The following is a 22,213-nucleotide window of genomic DNA, read 5'->3' as shown; positions in this document are numbered from 1 at the left end:
TCCAATATCTTTTCAACAGTCCTCTAAATGATCAGAGAAGTTAGACAAAATCTCCCACAGCTGACAGGCAAAGAAATCCCACAGCAGAATGCCTTATTGCCACACATGAGGGAGTGCAGTGCCACAATTGACCTGAAGTTAATGTTTTGCCTGGAAACATAATGGCATAATAGTCCCATAGTGATACTAGAATTTCCCTGCCAGGTGGAAACAATCCTAATTGCATACTTTTGCAGGTAAAGATGAAGGTATGCATGTGGACACTGGAGCCTGTGCAAGGAATGCAGTGATGGCTCCAAGTCTAAAGGGCCCAGAACAACAGTAGGGAGGTTGGCTCCTTAACTTGGAAACCACAAAGAACTTTTTAGTGAGGATACTGTTGTCTGTTTTGCATATCAAAGGATAAGAAACCTCATGACAGCAGTGCATTCAACAAAGACTGAATTTTTAAAGCTAAATCATGCCTACAAGTCTCCTGGTGAACAGTCAGTAAAATCAGAACCTACCTGTCCTGCTCCTGGGGCTAAGCAGTTGGGTTAGCAGGAAAACAGCTGCTCAGAAATAGAGATGCTACTGAGGTGGTCAAGGTGGACATACAGAGAGACTTGGGAGAAGACAACATGGGCGCATCTTATCACAGAAGAACACGTGTCAGGGTTCTTACCAATCGATTCCTTTATGATAGTTGGGTCCATTAAAAAACTGGATCTCCTCAAAGGTAGATGGACTTGGAAAGTTACTGGTGACAGCTGGATGCATGGTCAAGAAGAAGTGCACAGCTGTTGTGCCTGCAACATGAACCAGTTAACAGGACCTGGGTCACACATAATGCTTGGCTGAATGAAAGGCGCTACCTACACCACAACAAACAGTCCCCAGATGGGCACACTCCTACCATGCGTGGCTAGCCCAGCCCTTAACTCATGCAGGTTACAACAGCAGTGACACCAAGCACTTTGGGATTTAACTTCACTGAGGAGTTCAATACCACATTTCAGCTCATACAGCTGATTTAAGTCACCTCCTTAGCACAACAGCTGTCACCCATATCAGTGACCCCCACTGATCAGTGACCCTGGTGGCATAGCCACACTGTCACATGGCAGAACCCATACCTGCCAAACAGGAGGTGGCCTGGGCACCACAGGACAGCATCATGTGTTTGGGAAGGAGATGAGCTAGGGACAACATTAGTGTCCTTAGATGAGAATTCAGCTAGAGATGCCTTGGCCTGCCTCTGCTATTGATGTGTTCCCTTTACCCAGCCAAACCCGATAATCCTGCTCAGCCTGTAGGCCTCCAGCAGGCCAATAGATCAGCTGAGAGAAGGATTTTCTTATGGTGTCATTGCAAGCTTGGGCCATGATACGGGAGGGCTCTTGCTGCACAGACACCAACAGAGCTTCACAGTGACACAGGCAGAAGACAGCAGTTTGGCTGGGACAAGCTTCCTCCCAAGGCCAGGATCACCATTTGCTGTGCATAGTTGGCAGCTGCTGTTTCACTGCACTACAGAGAAAGCCAAGGTTTGAAGACCTGGCTTTGGCTGAAGAGATTTTGCTCTCTTCAGCCTAGAAGGGACTCCTCAGTACGGTATATACAGCCAAGTCACTGCCAACCACAATACCACAGCAGTTAAGTGATGGTGACAGAGGCCAGAGAAAAGAGGATCTCTACCTCCAGCTGACAGTGACATGGAGCATGCAGTGGGTACACAGGTCTGTTGCAATAAAAGCACTAGGGGGCATTCATTGTAACCTTTGCTAAGCGTGTACATTTAGTCCTGCTGACAGCTTAGGTTTGTGACACACTAAGAAAGGTCACAGTTTCTCTGAGCTTGCGTGGAAAAGCCAAAACACAACTCTGCAGGTAAGGCTTTTCTCTGCAAGTCAGGACCGAGCCAAGCAAAATGCCAGGATGCAAAGTGCTGCTAGACTTGCCAGATTTAGGTTTGAACAAATCTGAGATTCTCTGAAATGTGGCTATTTGGCAGCTTGCACAAAGGGCAGCCATACAGATCTAAACCACAGACCTTTCCAGCTCTCATCTCTGGAGGAATAAGATGGAAGCTGTTATCTATCTTTAGATAAAGTATTCGCATTACCAGTTTTCTGAGGTCCCACGATGAGGAACTTGGGGAGTCGATCGCATGTTTTCTCTTTGGACCAGATATCCTTGTGCCTCTTATCATCGCAGGGATTCTGCAGCACAAATGATGGGATTAAGCTTTACCACAGGAGCTAATGGGAAAGGGAAGGAAAAGCTGGAAGGCCAGTCCTCTTGGGAAAATACTATTAGCATATGAAGAACACTTCACAGCCACACTGCTGCTCCGACAGGCACCAAGAAGAGTTAAGTAAAAACATAGGGGAAAGTTTTCAAAAGCTCCAGAGTGACACAGTAGCCAAGGTCCTTCTGAGAGTGTTAACTACAGGCCTTGCCCTGTGTAGCCGTGCTGGGCTGGGCCACCACAATAGTACAGCTCAGCATCTGTGAACTTCTGGCAGATGGACAACTCTATCACCTTCAGTTAATTTCATCTGCTCATTACCATGCAGAGAGCTGCTGCACTGGGATAAAATGGAATAAGCATGTTTTTATTTAATGAACATGAATTCTGCAGTGTGAAATTACTTTTAGATTAATCACATTAACATGCCTGCAAACTCCTCCAGCCAAACAGGGTTCTTCCTTGCACACTTAACATTTCACAGCAGCTTGCTCTAATATAAGCCCTTTAATGACCCAAATGCCTACAAGCTTGCCCCCTAGTCACTTATGACAGTCATCCCTGTCCTAAGTTCACACCGTGACCGTGTCCTGCTGCTCCTACTCCCCATCCCTTCCACCTTGCAATTTGCCACTTGCAGCCTCAAGCCACAGAGGTTAAACCTAAAAAGCTTTATGCATTACCCCTCTGTGCTCTGGACCAGCAGTCTTGCCACACTTTAAATGTGGGACATACCTCTTGGAAAACCACTAGGAGCAGTTAAAGCTGCCTTCTCACCTGCCACAAGGGATTCTTCTCCTGGGGAAAGATTTCAAAGTACTTTTTTGCAAGTTGAACAGGGGGCAATGTTTGCAATCGAAGGTTGGTCCAGCACTGCACGAACTTGACCAGGCTCTCAAAAGTGTACAGTCCCAGACGGTCATTCCCATAGTTGGACAGGTGGGTCATGAAGATGCTGATCTGAAAATAGGAAAGACATGGATACTGGTAAATTGGGTAACAGTATTGTTTCCTGCTAGCTTGATTCCACTGTCACCAAGATGCTGCTCACAGCTCAGACTGGCGTGGCTGTCTGAGCTGATGAATGTCCATCTGCCAGGATACAGCACTGCCTTGGTGAAAAAGAAAGAAATATAGTGCTTGCAAGACAGGAGGAACTCAGGAGAGGAGGGACACAGACGTCACAGTAACCCCTGGGAATGGAGGGGTGCGGGGGTAGGAGGTGATAACTGAGCCCTGGATGTGAGGCCAGAACAGTTTCAAAATCCCATTCCAGTGGCTCTGGGACATTTAGGGGAACAAGGGTTAGTCAGTGACTCCCTCCTAGTCAAAACTTTGCAAAGCCTGTTTCATGGGAGAACAGGAGCTTCCCTTCCTCTCCCCAAGGCACAACCAGGTCAACCTCCCTAGCTGTGGTGCCTGCTACAGCAGGGGAGCAGGCCAGGGAGAGGGGCAGCATGCTGCAGGCCAGGGCATGGTGGCACAAGGGACAGTTTTCGCAGGAGTTATTTCTAGGCCCACAGCCTGTCAGCTTTCATTCACTTTGGAGTTGACATCCTAAGTGTAAAGAACAACTAGCAATTCACACTTTAAAACACAAACAAGCATACCTGGGGATCTGAACAGGGACTGCAAAGAGACATTGCACTAGGAGATCGTTCTAGGAACAGATACCAGCTGATAAGGTTTTAGATCGCAAAAGCCTTCAGAACAGGCAGCCCCTGAAAAATGTCCTGCCAAGCCTGAGGATGTAAACCCTTGGGCAAAGTGGCACCGAGAACCCATGGGAGCTCTGCTCTGGAGCTGGTGTGCTATCTCTGCGTTGCCAAGCCATCCCTTCTCTCAAGCAGATACATTTCCCTCCTGTCTGTTTTTCAGTATTTTAACTTTTGGAAAAGAGTGTAAAAGACTGCTGTCAGCTTGACTGTGGTGTGTGGCTTTGACAGGTCCCATGGCATTCTGCATCCCAAGACCTGTAACACAACAGCACTTCGCCAGACACAAGCCGGACCATGGCTAGAAGTTAGCAAAACAAAAGCAGAACACTAAGGTCAATGGAAGAATGACTATGTGGATGATTTAGCGCTCCTCACCCAGTGTCTGTTAGTGCAGGGAAGGGAAGAGACCTAAGTCACAGTAGGGGCACCCATTGCTGCACAGTTCAGGGCTGAATCCTGATGATGCCAGGTAAGGTCAGCAGGCAACAAAAGGCTTCCCTGGCAGGGGGCAGGAATGGCTTTCCCACTCACAGTAGGGGAAGAGCAAAAGGAGGAAGCGGGAGACAGATGGTCTTGGGATGAAGACATTTGCTGGCACTCAGGAGGTCTGAATTAATTTTTCTGCCCAGTGTTGCCATGGTCTGGTCTCAGTGCAGCAAGAGGTACTGATAGATAGTAGCTCTTTGTGCCTGAGCCATCCCCAAGACACTGAAATGAATTTAATCCTGTGTGTAAGGTGCTCAAACCCCAGGGTCTTTGGGTAGGCAGTGGTAAGACTTTGGGACACATGGAAAATAAATGGAGTTAAAGATTTATCGTGTTCATCTGCCTGTGAGTTTTCACTTCTGGTTTCCTACTGAGCTGACAGAGAGGCCCTGCCAGACAAGCTCACCTACACTTCAAAGAGTAGCGCGTGCTTGGTGCTGTTGTGTAAAAATGATGTGCTAAATAAAACACAGAGCAAAGGACAGAAAGATCTTCTGTGTATCAGCAGGAGCATGCCATGGAGCAAAAGGCAGCAAAAGGATGTGTCTCATGTTGTATCTTGCCCATTTCTGGGAGACACCAGGAAGATGGTGTGACAGCAAAGGGTGGCTCATCCCTTTGGCTTGCTAGTGAGACATTTAGAAGAAAAGTTTGCTGCATGAAGCATCTGGCTCACTGGCATAAACCAAGTACTGCAGCAGGGAGGACGCAGGTCACCACCTGGGACCCCTTCAAGATTTCCAGAATAAAAAAAGCCTGCATGTGATCCAGTTTAGCAACTGTGTCTCAAGGCTGACTACATTCGGTAAAATGGCTCACACAGGTAATGCTGTCACCTGCAAACAGTCCCAAGCAACCGGATTTAGAAGACAAGACAAGCCGAATTGAAGAGCCATCTCCCTATCCTTCTTTCTGAGCGTGCAGTCATGTCCTGTAACACACATGCACTGCTAACAAGGCCTGGTGGCTTCCTCTGCCTCGGCACAGCTCCTGCTGCCAAAACAGCTCTAAGCACTACTTCTGACATAAGCTACACTCAAGTCCCATCTCTCCCTCCCTCCCATCCACACCCAGTGACCCCAGGGACTGGCTTGGTAATAACACCTCCCTCCTGTCCCCCTCCCTTCCACTGTGAGCATGCCATGGTTTCCCCTCCTTCACCCTAAGAAAAGATGAGAGGAAAGGTCACAGAGAGCCTAAAATACAGAACACATGAGGGTATGAGCATTCTTGCAACATGTAACCTGCCTGCATAGTGTGAACAAAAGCATTTGTGAGAAGCGATCAGCCTGTCTGCTGAACATCAACAGCTATTCTCCTTCCTGACATCAGACCTTGTTCACTAATCAGAAGATCAAACATCTTCTGTTTGCACTGTGGAGTTAATTATACGCATACAGGCTTGGAGGCTCCTGCATGCATATATCCACTCAAAGGGAGCTGGAAGCACCAAAAAGGACTGAAAGAGCCTGGTCCAAGTCTGCTATGGATCACTGCTGGGGCTGTGGGGCTGGCCAGCTTTCTATCAGGTCTGTGAGATGGCTCTATCTGCGAGGGAAGGAATGCAAGGGTCTGAATCACTGTGCAAACATGAGCAATGAAGAGGAGCTTAGAGCACAGTACTCCACTGCCAAAAGGAAGCAAAAGTGTAAACATGGGAAGCATCTGAAGGTACCTGAGTTTAAAAGTCACCACGAAGAGCCAGCAGTAAATCTGGCAAATAAACTCATCCTATATCACAGCACAATCCTTCCAAACTTTTTGGATGACAGATTATTGCCAGCTGCTTCGACCATCACATGATTATCAGCAAATTTTAATGAGGAGCTCTAGAAACTCTGTTTCTACAAATTCCTTGGCACAGCCTCCTAGACCAGCAATGATCTCTGGATTACAGTCTGGCAACTGGTTTTCCAAGAGAAACCTAGAGCTCTTAAGTTTCACAGTGGCTGTATCCTCAGGCATTCTTTAAGATCTGACAATTATGAAGTGCAACAAGGTGAATTTCACCCAACATATGGGCAGAGAAGCCCAGAAAAGAAAGCAGTTTCTTTCCATCTGACTGATCACTCCATATATAATGCAAAGAATAGCCTTCTCCTTACTACAGACTTTGATTAAGCAGGTAGATTTGGTTGTTGTGTGTAAAGATAACCATTCTGTCTCAGGCGACAAGGACAGAAGGCTGGCTTCCAGACCTTGGAGATGGAAGGTTGGCTTCAGACCTAGAAATACGAACCCCTACCTTTTTAGCTAGGGCTGTTATAGATCCATACCTTCTGCAGATCATACACCAATCCAGAGCTGGTCACAGGCTAACCTTCAGAAACACATGGCCTGTTTGTAAACTACAGCCTGTCTATGTGATGCAAAGCACATTGCTAGTATCTTTTCACTATCTCAGTTCTAGGAGTATAAAGGCAAAAAAAAAAAAAAAAAAAAGAAAGATACAAGAAAAAAGCAAGAGACAAGAAAAAATTAAACTCATTGAGGGAAAAAACTTGATTTTCTGATTCACTGAGCCTCTACAGCCTCAACCAAAAGTGGCTAAAGCTGAGTATTCAACCCTGTGATCAAGATGCAAAAGAAGGAGGGAATGAAAGAAAACATCACAGTGAACAGAGCCACTGATGTTTGTGGGATTTGTCATGTAACAAGTACTCAATAACTGGGACCAATACTCAAGGGTTCCCACCTAGGAAGCTAGTGAGTAACAACCTACTTTCATATCTGCTTGCATGGCTTCTTGCCCATACTAAGGCACTGGTGGAAAAGATGTATAAAGAAGAAGTAAAAAGGTAGAAAATTGGAAGTCATGAGAAAAGAAGAGTTTAAACATCATTACATCCAGGAGCGGCTACAGAGGTAGACATTTTAAAATCACTGTCTAAACCTGGCAGGGCAATGTCCATTCAGACAAAGGAAGGACAATAGGTGCCAAATCAGCTTTAGTAAGAAACAAATTCAGGTGGGGAACTGAGAAAGTTACTGTACATTCAAAAAGAGCAGCATATCTTCCTGCTGCAGCCAACAAGAAGGAATTTGAGGGAGCATGATCTGTGGTTGGAGAGGGCTACAAAGCTTCATTTCCTAATTCTACCCATGCAGGACTTTCTAAAAATGACCGCTTTTTTTTGTGTCTCTTGCCACCTAGTACATCTTCCCAGCTTCAATGGGAAGTGAGGAACTCATGATTTGCCATCCATGGCTAAGAACTGGGAAGGGACTGCAGGGTGTTGAAGGTACTATATTAGCTTGGTGGCTTGATGGAACTGTCAAGCATTGAAAAGGGAAAAAGAAACACCTGTGTTAGACCCAGATTTCCCAAAAATGCCTTAGGGTCACAGCTTCATCACAAAAAAATCATGCAGAAAATGTTTCAATGTATACATATTGAAAAAAAGGGAAGGACACTTCATAACAAAAGCCCAGAGAAAGCAATTATTCTGAACAAAACTCATCAGTGAGCCAGGGAAGAAGCAGCAGATGTGCATGGAATAGAAGGAGCCAAGGCACATCTCACTTCTGATTCATGAAGATGCAGTAGCCTAAGTAACACCCATTTTACATTGGGCCATGCTCAGCATGTCACCCTGGCTAGTTTCTATCTGCGGAGTGTTGCACTTGTCAACACTCAATACTGATGCTTCCTTGGCAGTGTGTAAAGCAAAGCTGCATTATCTAGCAAGTACTTCCTTGGCCCTCTATTTTGCATCTCCTTAGCATCACACTGGAGATAGCCACACTGTGATGGGTAGTTACACTGAATCTCCCATAAGATCTAGTCCTTTCCCAAATCAGGCACATAAATTGAGACACCCGCGCACTGATTCCCCTTTCAGATGAGCTTACAGGGTTCAGGAGCACTGTCAGGAAGAGTTCACCACCACGAATGCTCTTGTCCAACTCCTTTGAGCCACCGGGATATTCATTATAGAAGATAGTGTGAGTAAAAAGACCACAGGTCTGTCGAGGCAGAACCTGGCAACATCAGAGAAAAGCAAGGTTAGGTCAGAGGCAGATGCAGCAGAATCTACACATGAATGTGTCAAAGCAGCGCTCTGTGGAACAATATAAAGAGTAAGGGACATAAGTGACATAGATTCAGAGGACTCTTTTGGTATTCCTCACAACCATTTATTCATCACAGTGCAAACAAGTCAGTGGGATCTCAGTTTAGTCTTGTTGTGTTTGGTTTTGCTCTCTGTTTGGTACTGACTTCTGAATTGTACTGAGAAACACAGAAACTGGCTCTAGCCAAGTTTCTTCTCTTTGATTTTTGGAAACACTGGTGATATCAAGATTAATGTCTCTGATGCAGGTCACTAGAAGACTGTCCCTTGGGCAGAAAAGTGGGCTCTGCTTGCCCAGCTGTGCTCACCATGATTCCATTATGGATGAATCCACGCCGGTACCGGGCAGGCCGTAGGTGTGGGTATTCCTCTGTGCTTGTTACTTGGATGCTCCAAACGGATTTCCATGCCTCATAGAGTTGTGTGTGGACAGGATAAACCCCAGAATGATGGGGGGCTACGGCATAGCCCAAGTCTGTGGGAATCCCATGCTCCTGGAAGCAGAATATGCAGGTTGATCATTCAATATTTAACTAATATCCTTAATAAGGACCATATTTAGCAATGGACTCCAATTTGGAGCAAGGTGACTGTTGTGGTTTAAGCCCAACTGGCAACTAAGCACCATGCAGCCACTTGCTCACTCCTCCCCTCAGCCCCAGTGGGATGGGGAGGAGAATTGGGAAAAAAAAAAAAAAAAAAAAAAAAAAAAAAAAGAAAAACTCATGGGTTGAAATAAGAACAGTTTAATAATTGAAATAAAATTTAAGAAGAAATTGTAATGAAAAGCAAGATGACAAAAAGAGAGAAAAATAAAATCCAAGACAAGTGATGCACAATGCAATTCCTCACCACCTGGTGACCGATGCCCAGCCAGTCCCTGATCAGTGATCCCTGCCCGCCCCTGCCACCAACACTCCCCAGTTTATATACTGAGCATGACATCCTATGGCATGGAATATCCCTTTGGCTAGTCCTGGCTGTGGTCCCTCCCAGCTTCTTGTGCACCTCCTTGCTGGCAGAGCATAGGAAACTGAAAAGCCCTTGACTAAGCGCTACTTAGCAGACATCAGTGTTATCAACATTATTCTCATACTAAATCCAAAACACAGCACTGGACTAGCTACTATGAAGAAAATTAACCCAGACAAAACCAGGACAGTGACAGAGTAACATGAAAACTCTCTGGATTGGGAAACCTAAAATACTGCTTGTACTTCTAGTTTTACGCAACTACAGAGATATAAGGGTGATTCTGTATCAACAAAGACATCTAGCACTGGTAACAGCTGCTATAAGAAGGGTCTTGTAGCTTGCAGGTGGATAAATCAGATTAATTCACAAGCAACAGGTCAGGTTCCTTGGTTACTACAAACTAATCAATGCTGTTAAACAACACATCTCACTCCCACAATGCCTAGACCTGAGTCACTAGAGGAAGAAAACAAAATTTCCTTAATTGATATAGAAGGAAAGGAAGATGACTACTAGGCTCTGTCTTGTCTCTAGCAATTCAAAGAAAAGCAGACATGAAGCAAGAGACTTGTTGAGGGTAAAGATATGGGCCTGGAGCTATACTAAAATGACAGGAAATACCTGAATTTCATTGGGTTTAATTCCACTGTGTGGTTCTGGTAACAATACAAATGATGACAGCTCTGCCCTGGTTGTGTACAATAAAACCAGAGCAGAGCCCCTAAATGAAGCAGCAACCTTCTCCTTCCCACTGCTAGCCTGTTTTACATTAAATATGTGGTATTGCATTCTGTGCTTTCTCTCTCTTTGCAGAAGACTGCACTGTTATTTAACCAGTAAAAGAAGGAGCCTAAATTGTTCCTATAATGCTGCAACTGTGCTCTGAATTCAAGATCATTCCTAATTTGTGTGTCATAGGAACACAAGACAGCAGCCTGTTATTCCCAAGGGGATTATCATCAAAAGAACCAAACTAGAAATGAAGAGGACATTTCTTTTCAGTGAAACATGTATACTATATTCAACTCTGGGCTGTAAACATCAAACAGACATTGTTCCATCAATGCAGGATGTTCAAGGCTTCCCCCTCCTCTGCCAAAACCCAGGGAACTTCCCCTGAACTTTCTAGATAAATAACTTCCTTCAGCATTGTCTGGGGAGGCCAGAAGTAGGGCTGTTAGCACACAGAGTATTTCATACTACGGACCAGGTGACTTCCTTACAAAACCACAGTGAATAAGGATGGAAAAGGAAATGCTTTCTCACTGCCAGGGTTTGTAAATTAATAGGATTTGGATGGTAATGCTACAAGTTCACACCTCAGCAAACAAGAGCCTTGGGATTTGCACCCTGGAATGTAGTGGGGCTGCCTGGGGCCATGCAGGTGCCAGGAAACACTTCCCACTGCACAAGCAGGCATGCGAATGGTGTTTCTTGCCTGAAGACAGCAGGAGCCACGCTCCAATTTAAACTTCCAGAATTGCTTTTCTTAAATGCAGCTGAGTTTCTAGACTAGTATTTGAGTTCAGTGGGGTCCAAACAGCTATTCCAGGAGAAAAATGCTTAAGGATTAATACTGTAAAGTAAATAAACTGTGATGTCCCTCACCACTGCAAACTGTTTGTTGAGCTTCATCTGCTCAGCCAGCACGGTGACATTGTGGAAAAGATGAGGCTGCATGTGACTCCACATGTGAGGGAACCACCAGAACTCCTTCCTGTGTTTGAGCAGCATGTCATCCCCTTCATCTTCCTCATCTGTACCTACAGAGAGCAGAAAAGGAAGTGCAAAAACAAAAGGCAGAAGAGGGGCTTTGTTTCAAAGCAGTGGCTAATCCCCTGAAATGCTGAGTCGTTCCAACAGAGAATCATGCTCTCTCTAATGTGTAACACATGCGTGCGCACACGCACACACACACACACGTGGGGGCTGTACGCAGGCGCTGGGACAAAGGAGTGCCAGGGGCTTACCTGTGTGGTAGAATTTCCCTGAGAAGCCCAGGTTGAAGGTGAAATTTGGGACTAAAGTTCTCAGTTTATTCTGGGTGCTCAGTAAAGCCTGTTTGAATGAAAGGAAAAAGAAATGTTCATATTCAGTTGCTCTGTAACATTTCTCTGTGCTCTACTGGTGCCCAGTTCAACATGAAGAGGTATCACAGGGGATAGGGCTAAGGCACTGTTGCCTGTGGAGTGAAGCACAGTAACCAGGTGCTCCACGTACAGAGTCTTTGAAGTAGTTCCACTGTACTAAATGATGACACTTTAAAACCACAGTCAGATGATGGTCTCCAATGTGAAGGACCCAGAATGTCTGTGCTAAGGCAAAAGGAAAATAAATCTCACTTCCAAGCAACACATCCCTTACTCTTTCCAGGTTCAATCTCCCTTCCTCTCCCATGTTGGCCGGGACTTTGCTATGGAACCTCTGCCCTTTCTCTAAGCCTATGCGTTAATGAAAAGGAGGATGGGGCAGCATATGGTGCACAGTCAAAGGAAGATAAGTCAACAGTATCATGAACAGTAACTAAGTGATCCAAAGGGAGGGAGCTTTTATTTAGAGAGGAAAGATGGATTCACAGAACTACCCATGCAAGGAGTCCTGCCACAGCAGGGAGGTATCCCTTGCTTTGTGTCCCTTGAAAGTGCCAAAATCCTTCCTTTTGTGGCAGGAAAAGTTGCCTGGCTTCTGCAAAGAAAACTTGGGGGAGCTGACATTCACAGTCATCACATCTCATACTCTCTTACTCACATTTGTCTGCTTTAAATGTCCAAAGTAATTGCTATAGCCAAAGGGAAGGAGCCTTGTGCCACAAACCCCAAGGTCCACCACTGTACAGAGTAAGACAGCAGACAGCCTTGACAGGAAAAAAAACAACCCAGAGGCTCAGTATGTCACAGACAAGTAAGACACAAACTAATTCCAGTCAAATTTCTTCTGCTGGAAAACAATAAAAAGAGAGAAGCCCTAAGATGCATGCTCTGCTGCTACCTGCATGCTTTGGGGAAAGTGTCACTGCTGCAGCTCCCCATGGGAGAAGTTCTCAGTCAAATAGGAACCTGGCAGGAGGACTGTTGGCAGGTGACAAAGATGGTCCTTGCCCAGGCAGTTATTTAGATTGTAATAGCTTTTCTAAGAAAGCAATGGATCAGCGGCTGCACCAAGGTCAAGGTGATGACCTCTCAACAGCAGATCTGGGCTAGATGCAAATACACAAGCAACCTGGCACATAATACTGGGAAAAGTATACCAACTTTTCAAACTGTACAGGGGAAATGGGCAGATCTTTCTGCATTAGCTGCCCTTCCCCAGCCCCAAGGAGCACAAGAGCGCACTACAACGCTGCCTTCACATGGCTCACACTCTATAGGTATTGTCTAGGCACACTGCTCCCTTGGTGGTGAAAGTGCATTCACAAATGCAGACTCTTATTCAGTGGAGGGACCAGCTTTGACACCTACCACTTAAGGATATCCTGACAAATCACTATAGTCAAAAATATAACAGCGTTAACCAAACACTGATCATCACGTTAATTTAAAAATTATGACTTCTATAATTTACTTCAATCACCCATCCACTGCAAACGTATCCTGGAGCAAATAGGTTGAGTGGTTTTATTCCCAAGGCAGGCAGCCCTTGACCTCTCACACATGGCATGGTGGGAAGACCAGACAAATTATTTCTGCAGTGCTGCAGACACTCTCAATGCTCTCTCTGAGGGAACCAAGCTTTCAGACTTTTCCCTAGAGACACACTTAATTGTTGTGTGTATGTGGGGAGGAGGAACAGGCAGTGACATCAAGTGCAGCCTGGGACAAATTTCAAAGATCCCACCTCCTCCATGGTCACATGCCTACCACATCCTTACCCCAGTCCCTACCCAAGAGCAGTATTTTGATAAATGTATGGCACATGACATCTCCAGGACCTATCAAAAATGCAGGCAGTGCTTTTAAAACATGACATGCCAGCAGCACTGATGGCTGAAGCCTCCTTTGCTGCACAAGATCCAGAATAGGCAACGGGTCGTCAAGTTCCCCTCATATAACCCCGTAAGACACAAGGACTCATTCCATACACCAGGGAGCACTAAGAGCTGTGCATCTCTCCACAAAACACCTGTCCACCCAGCTGGATGACAATACTGCATCAAATTTCAGACCAGCACCTTGAACTCATCGCCCAGTATCTTAGACAGGAAAGTGGCACTTTCTTTTCTTGTCTCCAGAGCTGTCCCAAGCCTCATCACTTCTCTCTGCTGCCCTGAAAGGCACATTCAGTTCTTCAAGCTCTTCGAGCTCAGGTAGGAAGGTGGAGGGAAGAAAGACAGCGGTTAAGAGTCTTAGCATTCCTCTGCACAGAGGGAGATTTAAAGCCTGGCTGGGGTTACCATGACGACACATCTGTCTGATGATAAATCCCCAAAAGCCCTGCTCCAGCAGACCGCAATCCTTTGTGTCCAGGGAGGGACCAGGGAGAAACCGTGGGGGCCCCAGAAATTCTGAGACTATGGAGCCCTATGGAGTCCTGCTTTCCTGGCAGGTCGACTGCTAATCATGTGCCATACCTCTGCTGATGCTGGGTCCTCTTCACAGCCACATCTATAAAGTGCCACAGCGTAAGTTTGAAGAAATGTCTTTCCCCTGCATGGGACATTTGCTGCTTCCTAGCACACTGGTTCAAAGAGGTCTGTGAGCTGTAGTACGGTAAAACAATACAGATGTGGGAATGGGCTGGGAAGATGGCACTTCTCTCTGCTCTGATGCCTCTGCACTCCGTTTCTCTCTTATAAAATAGGATGAGTATGATAGTACTAATAATATCTTACAGATGACTCAAGTGGCACTTCATCTATATCCATAATGTGCTCTAAGATTCTTAAACAAAAGGCAATCAAGAAATATGGAGTAGGCTATCCATTAAGACATGAAAGAGCTAGCCAGAAGCAAACAGATCTTCATATGCGTATTTAAGAAATTTAGTTGCTTATATGACACAGGACAGAGGACTAGTATTTTAGTTATCCCCCATCTCTAAAAAAGCCAGTCCTTCCAAGTATTTATATTTTCTAACTATCTTCCATTCCAAAAATCCTTCCAAGACTCAGCCAAGCCCACTAGCTAGCCACAAAGGCCCCTTCCCCAGCTAAGCTCCCTTCTAGAAGCTCAGCAAGGCTCACTGCAGGAAGGAACACATGGGGTCGCCAAGAGATTCCCACCACTGGCCACCAGAACTCACAAGCCACATCAAGGCCAGACCTACTTCATGCTTATCACAGGCTATCAGCAAACATCCTCTGCAACTCACTACCTGTATTTGTGGAGGCCTTTAGTATTTAATTGGGGCAGCCACGCTGCAGGCCCAAGTGACAGACATCTACATTCCAATGCACATTTCTGGACACAATGCAAAAAAGGTCTAAGCTTCAGTCTGATGTTTGATGCCTATCACTTTAAAAAAGGCTTTTTTATAATATCAAATGATGATAAATATTTACTTCTAAGCAAATGTTAGGAAAAAAAAAATTTAAAAGTGTGCCTTTTGTTGCAACCCATTTAAAAAAATGTATATAATTTCACTGATGGATCTGCAAAGATTTACTCAACAGTCATTACAAGCTCTTGATGCCATCCAGTGAAAGACAAAAACTCTCTCAATGGGGTTAAAATTCTAGAAGCAAGGAAGAAATCAGGGGAAGCCACAGCATCCTTACTGTACCCTCTTTTAGGCTGCTTCTTTAGGACCTAATCCTCTTCTAAGATGGCAATGTGTCCTTGGCATTGCAATAATATGGGGCTAAACCTTCATGCAACTCTGCTTTTTAGCTATAAAATTTTTAACTTCCAAAAGTGTTTGGAGAGATTTTAGCTGTTTCATACAAACCTATTACCTCCCCTATCTCAAGTCCCTCTAAAAAGAGGCAAAAGAAAAGGTGGAAATAAAGTTGAGAGTCAGATGCTGGGAAAAGAGGATTGTCGTGAGTCTAGGAAAACAGTACATGGACAAATGAAGAGAAACAGATGATAAAAAAAGGAGGAAGAAAGCAGAGTGCTTTGACAGCCTCTTCTCAAATGCTCATGCAAAGCATACTAGGAACGTGTTGCAGAAGCATCTTCTTCATAGGAACTGTCCCTGTGGACATGGGGCAGCACATTCTCAAGAGGATTTTCTGCAGTTTTCTCACTGCCAGCAGTAGCATTGGCATAGCTCAAAACAGTGCTGTCAAAAGAGAAAGCATTCATGATACTGGTACTTCTAACTCCCCTACAATGTTAGAATCAGGGAGTTCGAAACTGCTGAGTATTTTCATTTCAGGTAAGATCAACCTCCACAATTTAGAAAGGCAAGAGCTGGCTGACAGCCACCTTCACTAGATTCTCTCTCTTCCACCCTCACCATTCATAACCCAAAATGAAATTATTGTCCTTGATTTTCACTTATCTTGCCCTTAGACTTGCTAGCAATGATTGCTCACCATTTATGCCCTTGTAGAGACTATCAGCAAAAGTTGCAAAACCTCATCTACTTAATCTTCTTTCCTCTCACCTAAAGATGACCAGGAAGGATCATAAAAGCCAGATCCTTTGGCATTAGAAATGGCTTATCTGCATTGGCCAGTTCCATGGAGGTTTGGTAAATTCAGAGGACTGATTTTAGAAGGGGCTAAATGTGGAATAATTGACAAGAGAAGGGATTCTCTGAGATTTTTTTTTTGTTAATTATGTGCAGCTCAAATCTCTGGTAAACTTTAGAAGGGAAAAACGCTGGGAAAAACGTTTTCCCTGTGCAACTTCCAACTGTTTCACTTCAATTGAGGACTGCAAGCTCCTGCTGCAGCCCTTCAACAGAAACAGACACTCAAGGGTTATCGCCTTTGAAGTAAAAGCAAGCACAATTCCTTTTTTTCTTGTTAAAGAAAGCTATTCAGGTCTCCTTTAAACATCACAAATTAAAACATTCCTCCTCTCACATAGGACGTCTACCATGGGCATGCATTTGAACAAATTATACTCAGCACTTTCTTTTAATAGTCATTTTGTCTGGGAAGCTCTCTCAACGTGGACCTGCATATGGCAAACAGGCTCACCTGAGACAGCAGAGTCAATTTTATACATTCACACAACATCCAATCTTCAAACCACCACCCTGACCACTGTAATCTAAGCTTTAAGATAAGGAGCTGTGTGTTAACAGCCCTGAAACACAGCTTTGACACAAAAGGCCAAAGAAAATGCCAGCTGTTCTGTCACTATTATATCCCTTTCTCTCCCCATAGCAAGAGGCTATCAACAAATCCATGTAGTTATTTCTCGCTTTTAAAAAATAAAAATTCATTAAACTTTCGTGGCTCTGCAATCAGAGAGCTTCTTTTAAATGGATAAATCTGCGTTATATCTGCTTTGCCTGAGATTTTCTGCTTACTGATCACAGATTATTCCTCCATTTCACCCTGTTAAAACCCAAACAAAGCATCTTTTGGAATTATCTTGTCTAGGTTTGCTTTTAACATCACTAGAGCAGCCTTTGTTTCCAAGAGCTTTGGCCACCCATCTCCTGTTTTTCTCACATGGGTCTGTAACCTGCACAAACACTACAGAGGTGAGAATCTCTGCCAGTTTGGACTAGAGGGTGCAGGGCCTGCTTAGGACCAAGATAAGATTGTGATCCTTCAAACAATATCTTACAGAGCATTTCAGCACCTCAAAACATAGAGACACTGCAGTGAAATGAAGAAAATAAGTATTATATACAACTGTTCCATTTTTCTATACCTGTCTGCTTAGAAACACATTTTCTATAGCTGATTGCTTAGAGAGTTATGGTCAAAGGTGGCTCTGAAGATTTATTAAAGAATGAAGCAAGTAAAATAAACAATGGCATGCAATTAGAGCTGCTTCAGGCATGCAGCTTCAAATGAACTGAAAAGATAAAGCTAGCTCTAAACAGAATGCAAGGGTTTCCTTTTCCCCAAGCTAAACCTGGGATCAGAAGCAGAACTTAAAATCTCAAAGATCTGAATAAAATGGAGATGAACTGAGTTATGTCTTGCATGGATGCATAAAAAATGTAGAAAAGATGGTAAGAGTCCTAGTGAGGTGGAAGAGTGCTCTTGGGAACATGTGACGGATGAGGTTCAGTTCAGATAAGGGGACACACATGTACAACAGTATTTTGTTTTATACCTTTGGCTCAAATGTTCTGTGCTCTTGGATGAAAGGTTAAAGGATGCTTCACTTTGAAGCTGTTTTGGAAACATGCTAAGGCAGCTGCTGTCACTATTGTCATCATAGCTGGTACCCAGGGAACTCCACCCAGGACCTATCCATGGGCAAGTGCTAAATGGAAATCCAGAGTGAAAGGCCTGGGGCCTCATACCTCTGGGAACAGCCTCAGCACACCTGGAGAAACAGGCAATGCACCTGCCTCAATGGCAAAAAACCAGAACTGATGGGGAAGATAAAAAGGCAAGTCCTTGGCTCCATGAGGCAGCATATGTACACATATTGCAGACTTAGAAGAACACTTTTCCATGTACTTTCAAGGACACAGAGAATTAGAAGGGGCGCTTAGTTTTTTACCTTCTTCCTACTTGTCTTCTCCTTTGCCTCTCTCATTTCCCTTTCCTCCACAAAATCTCTCTCTCTGTGCCTTTCCCATATCCTTTCCTAATAAGTCACTATTACTCAAGGAACTGCCAAGGAAAGCAAACCACAAAGATGGCATCTCTCTCTCCCAATCATGAGGCCACAGAGATGGTTCTCATGAAGGGTTGGTCTGAGCATGTTTCCCTGATGAATTTTTGGATATTCCCTGCCCAGTTGCTGGTGGAGGATATGAGGGGGGTGTTACGAAGGGTGAAAGAAAACCTTTCTTTTCCCAATTTGGTTATGCCTCAAAAGCTAGATGGCTAAAACATAGACTATAGCAGTTTATACCACATGGACTGTCTTACAGTTTTGCAATATAATATACACAGTCTATATATATATCTATCATAAATAATAACATAACATACAGTTTTTCTATTCTAACACAACTTGCCTTTTCCTTTTGAAAGGTAGAGTTTACAGCTACAAATAGGTTGACAGAGGAAATCTGCATATGCTTGTTTCCCATGTTAAAGAGGAGACAGGATACACCACCACAGACATCCTCCTCTTAAATTCAGAGAGGCCAGCTACAGGTCCCAGAATGAAAAATTCTCCATTTAAACCTGCAAAACTGTTGAGAGAATCACGTACAGTGCCTCAGCATCTTTGCAGGCTACTTCTCTGTTTAAGATGAGAACAATTGCAGCAATCAACTCTTTCACTCAAATTAAATGCAACCTTGACTTTCCTGGCATACCACACACAATAGATATTTGTCTGGGGCCTGTAGTTTTTCTGGGGAATTTACCTCTACATCAGACACCTTCATGCGAGTGCCCTCTTTTCCCACAAATATATCATCAATGTCGACGAGGATATAGCGATCGAGTGTGAGACAGAGGCGCTTGCCAGTCAAGTAGGCAATGGCATCCACAAAAATGAGTTTGTGCAGCCAAAAATTGAGGTTATTGCCGAAAAGAACCCGCTGGATCCCATCATGCAGGCCCAGGTCCTGCACCACTGTGGCATGCAATGCTTTGTGGGTGGCCAGGTGAGGAATGGACTCTGAGGACTTTGTGCTGGCCAACAGCACCGGCTCGTAGGTGCTGTGGTTTGACTGGAACACAGTCCAGTCATCACCAGGCAGGGGACCCTGCTCCACCTCATTAGCCCGCGTGACGTAGAGCAGGGGAGCACTAGGGTTGATGTGATAGTCCCGCAGCCCCAAGTTGGAATGTAGGAAAAGGGGGAAACCCTTGAGCTGTGCACTGAGCAGGCTGTTCTCATTGGCTTTGAAAAAGCCTATAATCCCCACTCCATACTCTATACAGTATTTGTCCAGCAGCTCTCGGTTCCAAGCATCTAGGTTCACATATTTAAGGATGTTCTCATAGATAATAAGAGCATAGCGTCCTCTATCTTTGTCTGTCAGGGTGGGCATATCTCCTTTGCCAGGAGCAATCTCTGTCCTGTATTTAAACCGGCTAGATTCCAGGATGGCCACTATTTCCTGCCCCAGCTGGGAGTAAATGCTTTCCACAAAGACTAGCACCACAGGATCTGTGCGTGAGGTGTCCACAGATTTCGTGAGCCTCCAGCTGGCTTGCGGTGGGATCAGGATGCGGTGCTGGTTGCTGCAGTCACTGAAGGGCAGGGGTGGTGGCTCCTTGATTTTGGGACTGTTAGTGACGTAGTAAGCCAGGATGCACATGGAAATCAGGCTGAAGGCAATGAGCAGCAAGATCAATCTGTGCAGCTCCAGCTGTCGCACGTGCCGCACTACTTTCCACAACTGAATCATGGTGAGGCGGGCTGCCCACCCCCCCCTCACACTCTGCACCCACGCTGCTCTTGAAACCTCCAGTGCCGCTGTGGCAGTACCCTGCAGCAGCTTGCAAAAAAGAAAGAGCAGCTGCGGAGAGAGACAAAGCTAAAGGAAACAGCTACAAGGCTAGACTCCCAGGGATCTGCCATTTATCTCAAGTAACCATGGCCCTCAATTCCCATCGCTCTTTTGTGTGCTTCCTCCTCTTCCTGTCCTCTCACTCAGGGAAGTCTTTTGGAGGAGTGAGGTTTCCTGAATCTCGTCTCCAACAGCAAATCAGTCTGTCATCCTGTGCACCAGCAGTTTCAGCTCAGCCTTCCCAGGTGTCCTGTTTCTCATTTAGCTGTTTCACATTCACATGATGGCACCTTCGCTTTGCATCCTGCAATTTAAAAAGAAAAAGTCAATTCTCAATATAGATTCATGGTACTTAATGGGTTTGAGATGAAATGGCAGGATCAGCAGGTGCTAGGTGGGCAGCATCACTCGCCTGTCAGCAGGCAGACCTGTTCCCTGGGAAGTGATGCACACCATTTGTTGCATGAGCTTGGCAGAACAACCAATACGGCCTTTGGAAGAAAGGTCCTGACAGTGCACAGGGACTCAGCATTCGCCTTGGGGTGAGATTCTCACACGCTACATCAAACAGAGCTGGTGTACCTGCCCTTCCCCCACTCCTCTTTATGCCACTGAACAGAAAACGTGAACCCCTTTTATTCTAGCCTATATTTCAAAATTAACAAGAGGAGGAGAGATCCCTCGCATTCTCTGTCTTGTCTTGTTCACATACTAATGATGATGAGTCCAAGTCCTTGCCAGTGACTTCCTAGGCCCTTGGGATACGGCTGTCCCAAACCCAGCAGGATGCCTCAAATTCCCACCAGTTCTCTTGTCCCACAGCTCCCGCTTTCCATGGTTCCCACCCCTCTCTACGAAGCCACCCCACTTGTCCTGGGAACTCAAGTTCTTCCAGGCCTCTCAAAACATGGCTCTGGGGAGGCATTGTCCCTCAGGCAACATGGAGCCAGGGCGCCCAGGCTGCCCATGCACTGCACACGTAATTGCTGCCAATTGATTCAGTGGCAGCTGGAGAGGAAACATCTCCTGAAACCTTCCTCACCTTTCCTCATATGCCACTGAAAAGCATGAAGCCAGTTTTAAATCACCAACAGCATGACATAAATTTGGGTTGGTCTCAAACACGTGAAAGCTTGTTAGGAAGCTCTCTCACCTCCTGCTTTGTATTTATGACAGCAGACTATTTCACCATATGTTGTTATTTTTCTAGGATAAAATGCTCAACAAAGCCAACAAACACCAAGCCATCTAAAATATAAACACTAGGGAAAGCAACTAAATTGCTTCTTGGTTTAAAACTAATACAAAATCCCTGTGTAGTTTTCTCTCCCTTACCAGAAGTCTGACTCACCTACAGCAATAGCCCCGAGGTGTGCATTACTTGGGATACAGGCATATTTTGGGGGAGCACCTGCTGCCCCTCCCAGCACAGTGCAAGGACACCCTGAATGCCAGATCTTCCTCACCAAGTCAGTCATGCCCAAAATGAGCTCTCTGTAAAAGTTAAACATTTTTTTTTTCTCTAAAAACCTTTCTTACACACTGCAGACACATGTTCCACCACATACAATCTCTCTAATCACCTGGCATAGCTTACAACACCAGGAGGCACAAGAGCAACAATAACGGAAAGTACTACCAAAACAGTTAATCCTTTCTCCATTCCTCCCTTTTTTGAACCTTTTTGTTACTATCATTCTGATAAAACAAAGAATAGTAGAAGACTAGTTTGTCCATGAGTTTAAGACAGACATAAGGTTTTTATATAGTAAAGTCAGGATTTTAACAACTAGCTCCACCAGAAATGAAACTACTTGCGAGACAGATGCTTAATTTGTAATGTGTATTACTAAACAGAAAAAAATCCTGCTGAGTCAGGGAAAATACCAGTTCACAGATGAGGCCAAAAGTCCCACTCTGAAGACTCCCACTGGGCTGTTTTCCGAACGGCTGGTGCAGCTTGAAGCACAGACTAAAAAACCCAAGCAGATTTTATATGGAGAGATATAATATTGCTGACTTCATGACAGCAGATGGAAAAGAGTCAGAGTGCTCTTTACACAAGCCTTGTAATGACCATTAAGTATTATCTCAAATAACTTCCATGCTATAAGCTCGGCAGAGCAGGGACTGGCTTGTGTAGTGCACAATGAAACCTTAGCCCTGATGAGGTCTTCAGAATAGCTGTAGACTGTAAATGTAAAGTATGCTACAGAAATAATTTTCCACTGCAGAAA

General features: G+C 44.9%; 1 protein-coding gene across 13 annotated transcripts in view; it reads right to left on the bottom strand.

Moving 5' to 3' along the window:
• The window catches only part of NDST2 (N-deacetylase and N-sulfotransferase 2), a 116,715-nt gene that overhangs the window by 6,366 nt on the left and 88,136 nt on the right, over window positions 1–22,213 (bottom strand). For all 13 annotated transcript variants that reach the window (XM_049811371.1, XM_049811374.1, XM_049811378.1 and 10 more), the window contains 8 exons: window positions 18,882–20,280; window positions 11,453–11,540; window positions 11,091–11,245; window positions 8,816–9,001; window positions 8,287–8,415; window positions 3,008–3,190; window positions 2,105–2,201; window positions 665–788 (listed from right to left, as the gene is read on the bottom strand). In XM_049811371.1, coding sequence (XP_049667328.1) covers window positions 665–788; window positions 2,105–2,201; window positions 3,008–3,190; window positions 8,287–8,415; window positions 8,816–9,001; window positions 11,091–11,245; window positions 11,453–11,540; window positions 18,882–19,874 — 1,955 coding nt within the window. In that variant the 5' untranslated portion in view covers window positions 19,875–20,280. The remainder of the gene's footprint in view (window positions 1–664; window positions 789–2,104; window positions 2,202–3,007; window positions 3,191–8,286; window positions 8,416–8,815; window positions 9,002–11,090; window positions 11,246–11,452; window positions 11,541–18,881; window positions 20,281–22,213) is intronic.

The sequence above is a fragment of the Accipiter gentilis genome, chromosome 9 (assembly GCF_929443795.1).
Source record: "Accipiter gentilis chromosome 9, bAccGen1.1, whole genome shotgun sequence".
NCBI lineage: Eukaryota > Metazoa > Chordata > Aves > Accipitriformes > Accipitridae > Astur > Astur gentilis.
The sequence above is the reverse complement of the archived record's forward strand: the minus strand, read 5'-3'. Positions and strand labels throughout refer to the sequence as shown.